Here is a 10,661-nt window from a genome sequence, read left to right on the forward strand (position 1 = left end):
GCGTCATCAGAGCGCGGCCACTAGCTGACAGTAGCAGGGGAAGTTAACTGACCTTCTTTACGGCCTCGTCGCTCGCACGTCTGACGAGGACCTTGAATGTTTTTCACCAGCGGTATTTGAGCTTCTTGATTTCTTTAACTGCACATCTACGCAGTCATGCCCACAAAGCTGGAAGTCCCCACCCTGCAGGAGATGAAGGTGGACGAGGTGAGCGGCCATTATTGTTTAGCATGAATGAAGAAGACGGGACAAGCCAGCTAAGTAGCTAGCTGAAGGGATAGCTGCTGCACGGTTCATTTGAAAAGCTGTAAACTTTAAGCCACTAGCTTTACTTGCTAAGATAGTTATATTATATTGATGAATGCTATACACACGTGAGTGAATATTTACTATAGCACAGGAAGGTGTTAAATATTTCGGGCGCCTTTATAACTATTTTTGACAACAATATATGGCGTTAACGTCTTGAGTCTTTTAAGTTTAGCAAATGTGCATTCAGAATGTACATTTGGTTATACCTGTCAGGGTGAAAGGAGCTTTCGATTCCATTCGGTTCTTATACCAGTCTGTTGTAGCAGTGCTATTTGACATATTGAACTTGTCCTTGGAAGTCAGGTGATAGCTGTCAGCAGCAGCAGCCTGTGCCTGTCCAACAATAATAGCACCGTGGATATAATAAACGAGCCTGCACCATTAAATTAGATCTGTCCTAACATCCTAGCACTTGATCAAGCTTTTGCTAAAGCATACTCTTTCAGCTTGTGAGACAAACTTTCTTTAAGTACAGTATGACTTTTGTTAAATACCTGGCAAGACCCCTGCAGATATTTTAAAGAGAACATGAAGAGAAGAATATAGTGTATATATACACAGATATATTTATATGTTGTAGAAATGCACCAACATGTTTACCTTGTTGAAAGATTTTGATATTGATATTTGATACAGATAGTAAATTCACTTATATTGGAAGTAATGGCTGAACAGGGTCAGATAGAAGCAATGCTTGTATATATCTGACCTGCATTCATATTGTTAAAGCTGCCTTACCCTCCAAAAGAGAAGACACAAAGAAAACAGCTATATCATTAACTTATGTAGCCCTCAGAAATATTGTTGTAGATAATATAAATCATTTAAATGTAAATAGCGTTTAATAATGTCATTTTTACTACATAATTCAACACCAGCAACAGAGATATTATTATTTAATCTCAGTTTTTTCTTTTACTTTAGCTTTTTGTATATTTAAATCCTGAAACTGTCACAAATAATGTTTACACTCCTGTTTCATTTGTGAACATTTGATTTCACCTTAAACATTATTTGCATTATTTTTCAAAAATAAAACAAATCATTACATTTCATAATGTGTCAAATGGCATCAATGGCAAACAGTGGTTGATGTCTGTTTTTGTTTTGTTTTTTGTTTTTTCTCACATTAATTTTGTGCTGGCTAAATGTTTACATGTGTAGGGTGACGAGGAGATTAAAAAAAGTTCAGAAATAAATAAGCAAATGTTTTCCTTTGATAAAATGGAAATGCAAAACAAGTAGATGCATGCGTTGGCTATAGCTAAAGTTTTATTATAACACTGACCAGGCCGCAATTTTACCATGGGGGCAGTCCTAGTAAAATATTCAGATTTTAAAAAAGCCAGAATTTGTGGGCTAAAGTGGTCATTCTCATGTTAGAATTTGTACTTCTGTGTAGAGTTTTGCTTCATAATGTATTTATTTATTGTATAGGTTGTGTTTCTTATTGGACAAAAATAAACAGTCAACAGTTCAGATGCTCAAGGACATGTTTTCACAGCAGAAGCTCTTAATATGTTGAGCGTGCCTGCTCTTCATGAGATAATAATGCATATAGCAGCTATAAATTAAATCACATTAGTAGTGATCACTACAAGGCAGTTGTAATGGGAATATTAAAGAAGCAACACAGCTCTTTCTTTATGTCACATCATGCTGTTTTTTCTTTATTAACTGATCAATACAAGGTTCATTTACAATTCCTACTGGGAACTGCATCCAGGCTTTTGTTTGTGTTTTTTTAAACACAGCCCATCTAGAGAGAGACATTGCAAATAAACTTTGGCTTCACTGTGGTCTGTCTTATGTTTCTTGTTGATATACCAAAATAAAACTAGTACTAAGTGCTACCTTAATATACACTCTTGTTGAGTTGGTGCTATATACATAAAATTGAAGTGAACTAAAGTGTGTCTCATGAAAACACCAATTGCATAATTGTTATTTGTTAGTGTCTCTTGTAGTTATGTTCCTTTTTCATTCTAATTGTCTTCCATGTGTTGCTTTCTGTGCAGATAAAAGTGTCCTCTTCGGTACTGAAGGCTGCTGCCCACCATTATGGCTCCCAATGTGACAAACCCAACAAAGAGTTCATGCTCTGCCGTTGGGAGGAGAAGGATCCCCGGAAGTGCCTAGAGGAAGGGAGAAAGGTCAATGAGTGTGCACTCAACTTCTTCAGGTAGTAGTTTGGTGCCATATAGTTCTGGTATGAATGGACACAATATCTGAAAGTGAACACTGAAAGCAGGAGACTATATACAAACAGGACTGGATTGATGAGGTCTTAGACGTATTGTCTGAGCAGTCTGAATGGTGAAAGGATGGGCTTTGTCATTTCTGCGAGAATAACATTTTTCCTTATGCCTTGGCTTGACGTTGTCATGATATTTGACAGAAAGGCGATACTCCGGTGATTTTTTTTAGAGCTGAGGGCTGCTGCATTGTTGTCATCTGCAAAAGTGAACAGTGTGCTTGTGGTCAGAGAGTGATTGAAAATGTGGCTTGACTTTGGAGCCAGCTGAAAGTGCAGACTGTGGGAGTCCATGTGAAACTCTGGTCAGATACTTTTGCATTTCTTGGTGATGGGCATGTGGGTAAGAGAATGTGTTCTGAGGTTTCCAATGCTGCTCTTGGGCAGTTGTGCCTTCATAGTTCAAAGTTGTTGAAGACTGCAGAGTTGGGAAGTTTCATATTCTGTGTCTTCTACTGCTAATAAGGTTTTCAATCTTTTGACTTTTGGTTAAAATAAATTATTAACATAACTGAGTAAACGTCATGGTAAAGTTGAATATGTGACTTAAAAGTAGTGCAAGGGAAGAAAAAGGTGGTGATAATCAGGTTTCCATGTAACATCAAGGATGGAGAAGAGCAACTAGATTCTAGAGAAGTAAGCATTTTTTCCATTATTACCTACTCGTCTCAATGCGACAAGTCATTTTCCATTACAGTCGAGTACTACCTAATGTGTACGTGGGGTTGTTATATTAACACGGCTCAACGTCCCGTGACATCATTTGTATGCAACATGAATGCTACAACATTGAGGTGATGTTATACCTGCAGTGCAGTCAGTGGCTTTTTGTCAGAATCGGGGACCACAGTGTTAGTTCTGTTAGTGTTAGTCAGTGTTAGTTCCCTTGTTGCTGGTTTGCAAAAATGGTGGTTTTGATTTTTGTGAAGGAGACACTCTCATTATTTATCAAGTGATGCTACTGACTAGCCAATCGGTGACATGCAGTCTGACAACGTCACATTTTCTGATTGCTTTGAACCTCGATTGAGTAGGTACTAAAAAAGTACCATGTACCTGGTACTATCACCTAATACAGCGGTCCCCAACCTTTTTTGCACCATGGACCGGTTTAATGTAAGACAATATTTTCACGGACCAGCCTTTAAGGTGCCGTGGATGAATACAACAAAATAAAATGATACGACCAAGACAAAAACTGTGGTATTTTGTAAATTTATTAATAATAAGCGAATTCACTGTGTAATTGTGTAACTTTATTAGCAGCGTCCTCCTGAAATGCACCAACAACATTGAGAGTAACACCCTCCTCTCTGCCCCTTTATGCTCTCTGGTCGCTATGGTAACGGGTAAATATATCTTTCAAAACAAGACACACAACTACAACACGAGAAAAGACCCAGGGAAACCAAGCTAACAATAAAATCCCTGAAAACCATAAATTTCACACCCGAGCCTCAACTCTCGCAGCCTGGTATCAAACAACCCAGTCCGAATAAATGTGTTAATTTCCACCTTTAGCAGGAACAGGAAAGAACTGTTGGAGTTTGTTGAGGTAGCTGCCTTTTAGGTACTCATCATGGGAGGCTGATGCTTGGCTTTCAGACACGGCCGTGCTGATCCTGTTGTTGTGCACTAGGGAACATAAATTTATGGCGTTGCTATAGCAATGATATAGTGATATGACATTTTTTATATCACATAAAAATTTATATGGGTGTTATCCAAGGACCAAGGGATGATAAGTGGTATACAAAAATCAATATGCAAACAATGTATTTGTGTTTTCCAGACACAAAAGGAGGAGATGCTGCCAGTGTATTAAAGCAGCTAAAAGAGCAGCATGAGATCAGTTAAACAAATTAATTAATTAAAAAGATTGTAATGATAAAATCCAAAGTATGTCATCCTGAAATCCATGCTACCATTTGGTTTGAGACTGTGTGCACTGCTGTTGCGAAATCAGTTTTGCCTAAAATGTTTTCAATGGCTAATTTAAAGTATGTGAAACATTACTGGGTGATTCAGCATCTCGATCATGACATCACCCAGGCTCAGGAACTACAGGGAGTGCAGAATTATTAGGCAAGTTGTATTTTTGAGGAATAATTTTATTATTGAACAACAACCATGTTCTCAATGAACCCAAAAAACTCATTAATATCAAAGCTGAATGTTTTTGGAAGTAGTTTTTAGTTTGTTTTTAGTTTTAGCTATTTTAGGGGGATATCTGTGTGTGCAGGTGACTATTACTGTGCATAATTATTAGGCAACTCAACAAAAAACAAATATATACCCATTTCAATTATTTATTTTTACCAGTGAAACCAATATAACATCTCCACATTCACAAATATACATTTCTGACATTCAAAAACAAAACAAAAACAAATCAGCGACCAATATAGCCACCTTTCTTTGCAAGGACACTCAAAAGCCTGCCATCCCTGGATTCTGTCAGTGTTTTGATCTGTTCACCATCAACATTACGTGCAGCAGCAACCACAGCCTCCCAGACACTGTTCAGAGAGGTGTACTGTTTTCCCTCCTTGTAAATCTCACATTTGATGATGGACCACAGGTTCTCAATGGGGTTCAGATCAGGTGAACAAGGAGGCCATGTCATTAGTTTTTCTTCTTTTATACCCTTTCTTGCCAGCCACGCTGTGGAGTACTTGGACGCGTGTGATGGAGCATTGTCCTGCATGAAAATCATGTTTTTCTTGAAGGATGCAGACTTCTTCCTGTACCACTGCTTGAAGAAGGTGTCTTCCAGAAACTGGCAGTAGGACTGGGAGTTGAGCTTGACTCCATCCTCAACCCGAAAAGGCCCCACAAGCTCATCTTTGATGATACCAGCCCAAACCAGTACTCCACCTCCACCTTGCTGGCGTCTGAGTCGGACTGGAGCTCTCTGCCCTTTACCAATCCAGCCAGGGGCCCATCCATCTGGCCCATCAAGACTCACTCTCATTTCATCAGTCCATAAAACCTTAGAAAAATCAGTCTTGAGATATTTCTTGGCCCAGTCTTGACGTTTCAGCTTGTGTGTCTTGTTCAGTGGTGGTCGTCTTTCAGCCTTTCTTACCTTGGCCATGTCTCTGAGTATTGCACACCTTGTGCTTTTGGGCACTCCAGTGATGTTGCAGCTCTGAAATATGGCCAAACTGGTGGCAAGTGGCATCTTGGCAGCTGCATGCTTGACTTTTCTCAGTTCATGGGCAGTTATTTTGCACCTTGGTTTTTCCACATGCTTCTTGCGACCCTGCTGACTATTTTGAATGAAACGCTTGATTGTTCGATGATCACACTTCAGAAGCTTTGCAATTTTGAGACTGCTGCATCCCTCTGCAAGATATCTCACTATTTTTGACTTTTCTGAGCCTGTCAAGTCCTTCTTTTGACCCATTTTGCCAAAGGAAAGGACGTTGCCTAATAATTATGCACACCTGATATAGGGTGTTGATGTCATTAGACCACACCCCTTCTCATTACAGAGATGCACATCACCTAATATGCTTAATTGGTAGTAGGCTTTCGAGCCTATACAGCTTGGAGTAAGACAACATGCATGAAGAGGATGATGTGGACAAAATACTCATTTGCCTAATAATTCTGCACTCCCTGTAAGGCTGGTCATCTACTGATCAGAAGGTCGGTGGTTCAGTGTGACAATTATCCAAAGTACATCCTAATGTAAGATGGGGGAGGATGAGTGCTCAACTTGTGCACTAAGTTATGGGAAGAAACCTTTAAATCTTGTTGTATTTTGCTGGTTGATTTATGCAGTGACATTTTTTAATGAGATCAGTATGAGCCTCAATAGATATTTCATCAAAATTTCAGTTACTTCAACTTTAGGGTTGTTGCCGCATACGTTGAAGAGTTATTTTCCATTGTGTAATGTGTGATAATCACACAGCCGCTTCCACTTTTGCATCATTTGTCCTGTTGAGTCACTATTTGTTTCCACAAAGCTTTTTATTTATCATGTTCTCTTTACTTATTGATCAGTATATTGATTTTGACGTTATAAAAATCAGTTCCAGATTGTCATTTCTCTGTTCTGAGTTACTCAGCCTCTTCTCTAAATTATCCAAAAACATAAGAATAAATCATCAACTTGAGCTCATTAAGTGTGATGCAGAAAACACTCCAGTAATTTTCCCTCTCTTTAGTAGAAAAAGTGGCCGATTTAGAACATGAATAAGAAAATTACCCATGAAGCATATTGTGTCCATAAAACTTTGTGGTCTGGCCTTTTTCACTCTTAAGTGCAGTGTCTGTGTTTACTGAAAAGTTTTATTCTGAGCTTTGGTTATGTTGGTACGCCTGTGCAGCAACTGAGGTGCTTTTGTGAGAGAAAAACCTGCAATTATGATAATGAAGATAGATTTGAGAAAAGTTGTAATTGCACCAGGGGCCTGTTTTGATTCTCTGGTGTTTCTGGCAACTGCCAGCCACCTTTAGGTGTTCTTGTTATAGAAAACCAGCCCATAGCAATCAGATTCAATCAACAAGTGACTGCTCACAAGCAGAGTAACCATACGCTGATATAAGTTCTTAAATACATTTGGTTTCTTAAATTTGAGCAGCTCTGTCCTTTACATTCTTGAATTATTGACTCCTATGATATGCATTCTTTTGAAAATCCCACTGACTGGTGGGATACTGGTGCTGATTGGTGTCAGCTGACTGGTGTCAGCACCAGTATCATACAACTAGGCATCAAAACATCAAAATTACCTGCCTAATATTGTGTAGGTACCCCTTATCACCCACCAAAACATCTCTCAGTGGTCGCTGGATTGATGGGATCTCTGGATGGTGTCCTGTAGGATGTGGAGAGGAGCCTCTGTGCATCTGACTTAGTTTGCTTCCTCCAAACTTCCCAGATTGGGATCTAGGAACTCTGGAGGTCAGGCCAGTGACTTAGGCCACTTTTGCACTCTGACAGGGCACATTTCCGCAGGGTGGAGGCCACTGCTGTCGGGGAGTGCTTTCACTTTTTGGAGGGTGAAGGTGTTAGCAGTGGGTGTGTTGGTGTCTGTCTGCGACATGGGTGGTGTGCGTCAAAGTGCTAGTCACATGAATGCTGGGATCATTTCCCAGAGAACACCGCATTTAAACAATACAGTCAATATTATGAATTTCATCTTTGTGGTTTTAATGTTTCAATAATGGATGATGGATAAAAATGAATTATATTTTAAGAGAAAGATTTCCACTTCATGCGTTGCAGATTCAGTCTGTATGAAGATTAATCCTGCTTCTGCATGTTATGATGTGTGTCTGTCTGCACTGTGCCTTTTAGGCAAATCAAGGGGAACTGTGCCGAGTCCTTCACGGAGTACTGGACCTGCCTGGATTACTCAAACTTGGCAGAACTCCGTCACTGCCGTAAACAGCAGCACGCTTTCGACAGCTGCGTCCTTGAGAAACTGGGATGGGAGAGACCTGACTTGGGAGATCTGTCTAAGGTGAGACTGGTGAGGGATTAACTTGTGCATTTGCAGTGTGAGTACTGTAGCTCGGTTGATGGGCTCTATTCATGTTGATTGTGGGGTATGTATGATTGCATCTTATGCAGTCTCATTCAGCTACAGTTCTGAGCAGGCAAATAGTTTTATGCTGCTTTGTTTTTTTCTCTTTCCATAAAACCAGCATTTTTAAGGGGCTTGTATAACACTGGCAATCACTAATTTAGGTATCAGCAATCAAAACGGAGCCAAAAAGCGATGCCAACAATAGATTATTAGACATTTATTTATGTAGTCTTTTAAAAGGACTTCTGCAAAAAAAAAAAAACAACAACCCAAAAACCTGGGAGCGTTTGAATGGTTGTAATCAACTTTCTGGCTGTCTTTCATTTGTTAGACAGAGATATTGTGCACCGACTCAAACATGTGAGCCGGCAAAGAAAAGAACAAAAATGTGACTTTGTAAAACTGTGAAAAATGTTCTTGTTTAACTCATTCACTGCCAGGGTTTTTGAGCATTTTTACTCATTTTTGAAGAGCCACAGAAAACTGTGTGTTATGATCATATAAACGCTGAACCTACCAAAATGAAGAACAGACTCTCTTCTTCCATCCAAAAAAAAAAGCTTGTTTCTACCATTTTCCGTTCTTTAGTAATCAGCTGTAGAAGAGAGGTGGGTTCCACCAAAAATGCCTGTTTTGACCAAAAAAAGGGAGAAAACGAGCTTTTTGTGAAAAATACATTTCAAGCAGTCTGATGTTCACTGACAAGCTGCCCGAGGTTGTATTCTAGCCCCTCCCATTGAAAACGTAATTGACGTCTATAGACGTCAATGGCAGTGAATGAGTTAATGTGCATCTGGACCAAGTTTCTGGCTGCTTATATATTTAAAACAGATTCCATTTTTGTTACTCATTTTGGAACTTAAATTAGCAAACTGTTTTTTGTAAGAAAGGTTAGGAGGCAAATGGTGTGAAGGTGGGACAAAGGGGACAGTCTGGATGATTTTGGGGGAAACAAAGAGGTGCAGGGATATAAATCATGACAAGGGATGAGATGGAAGGCCCAGTGAAAGGCTAAGGAAATGTTCAGGGCTTCAGCTGTTGACAACTTTTGTATGGTTTCATTTTAGCATGGACCTATTATGCGGTTTAAGCATAATCTCTTGTCAGAGATTGGCACGGAGCATGTGCTCTATTGTTTCCTAATAACTGCCATGTTTGACATCAGTGTGTCAATTAATATTTGAGTGAGTCTTCAGTGTGTTTATACTGTGTATGTCTGAGAATTTATGGTTTGTGTGTTGCTTTTCTTCCTTAGGTCACCAAAGTGTCAACCTCGCGGCCCCTGCCAGAGAACCCCTACCACTCTAGACCTCGTCCAGAGCCCAACCAAACCATCGAGGGCAAACTGGAGCCTGCCAAACATGGCAGCAGGTTATTCTTCTGGAACTGGTGAGGCAGCTCTGGAAAATCAGTCACCCTCCAAAGCCGTGGGCTCTGTCCAAAAACAGCTAGGCTTCTTGTGACTGTTGATACTTCTAAGATAGTTCTAAGGTTTGAATTTCTGACCTGCAAACACGAGCATTAAGGATGCTGGATTTGGACAGGGTTCATGCCTGAACAGTCATTTCTTTTTTTGCAGCTGTACCTCAAACATTGTCCAATAGTTTGATTAAGGAACAAAGTCCATGAGTCCACCACTTCTGTAAATGTAAAAAAGTGAACAAAAGCAACATACTGTTATTATTGTTGTCCGAAAATAAAGAGATAAATTATAAAGGAGCTTTCTGTTTTTATTTTAAATTTATTTCAATGCTCAGTTAATATTACTAATGTGTTTTAACATCTTAAGCATTTCTGACTTTTAAAAAAATATATACTTTAAGGTTATTAGGAGCTGCAAGTCTGTGTTTTGTCAGAGTGATTCAAGGTGAGGTTAAAGGTCAGGGTTCAGGGTCACTACCTGAAGCAAGAGAGCGCTGCTGCTGCTTCCTCATTTTCTCTCGGCTCACTTCCTGCCTCTGACCTGGACTGGAAGAAGACCAGAAGGGTAATTTTCAGAGATGCACGGTGAAGTGTGTTTATTGCTGCACGTGTTCATGACCTTGAGTGGAAGGAGGTGAGAAGCCTTTTGAAAGTGGCCCGCTGGTCTGTGGAACATGTAAGACTGTGCCAATGTACACACACGTGCTCACGTATCACTGGGATGGTGTCCAGGATCCAAGCTTATCTACAGTGTGGTGCGGGAGACCGGTTTGAAGACAACTTACTGTAAGGCCTCAGAGTTTGTCTCAGCCCACATAGCAACTGTTTAAAATCTATACTGGCAGCAGCAGTCGCGATTTGGTCCATTCCAAACATGAGACGAGTCTCTGACCTCTGCCATGTGGGTGACTTCTGTGGGAAAAATGGTAACATAAAATTTGACATCTTTCTCATACTCACAAGCAGAGATGTGGCCCTGGGGTTTTTATGTACGATTAAAAAACACTTTTTTTAATGGTGCAAAAACAAAGTGAGTTAACAAAGGATAGTTTTCTGCTGACGGTCTCTGAGTGTATATATATATATATATATATATATATATATAAAAATTATTATTTTCCCACAAG

The 10,661-nt window shown here is 39.7% G+C and overlaps 1 protein-coding gene across 1 annotated transcript; it reads left to right on the plus strand.

The window, feature by feature from the left end:
- Positions 1-21: 21 nt before the first annotated feature.
- ndufa8 (NADH:ubiquinone oxidoreductase subunit A8) lies at positions 22-9,819 on the plus strand. The gene is made up of 4 exons (XM_085358159.1): positions 22-207; positions 2,331-2,494; positions 7,881-8,046; positions 9,368-9,819. The coding sequence occupies exons 1-4, from the start codon at positions 157-159 to the stop codon at positions 9,503-9,505; spliced, it is 519 nt and encodes a 172-aa protein (XP_085214285.1). The 5' UTR covers positions 22-156; the 3' UTR covers positions 9,506-9,819.
- Positions 9,820-10,661: the final 842 nt, after the last annotated feature.

Source organism: Diplotaxodon limnothrissa, linkage group LG7 (assembly GCF_057381915.1).
Source record: "Diplotaxodon limnothrissa isolate DT_005_m linkage group LG7, D_limnothrissa_male_GT1.1, whole genome shotgun sequence".
Classification (NCBI taxonomy): Eukaryota; Metazoa; Chordata; class Actinopteri; order Cichliformes; family Cichlidae; genus Diplotaxodon; species Diplotaxodon limnothrissa.

Bases quoted from the DNA above. Each gene is read 5' to 3' on its own strand.
- ndufa8 (XM_085358159.1), top strand. From the start codon at position 157: ATGCCCACAAAGCTGGAAGTCCCCACCCTGCAGGAGATGAAGGTGGAC. The intron at 208-2,330 runs GTGAGCGGCCAT...CTTTCTGTGCAG, and splicing joins AGGAGATGAAGGTGGACGAG to ATAAAAGTGTCCTCTTCGGT. The intron at 2,495-7,880 runs GTAGTAGTTTGG...TGTGCCTTTTAG, and splicing joins TGTGCACTCAACTTCTTCAG to GCAAATCAAGGGGAACTGTG.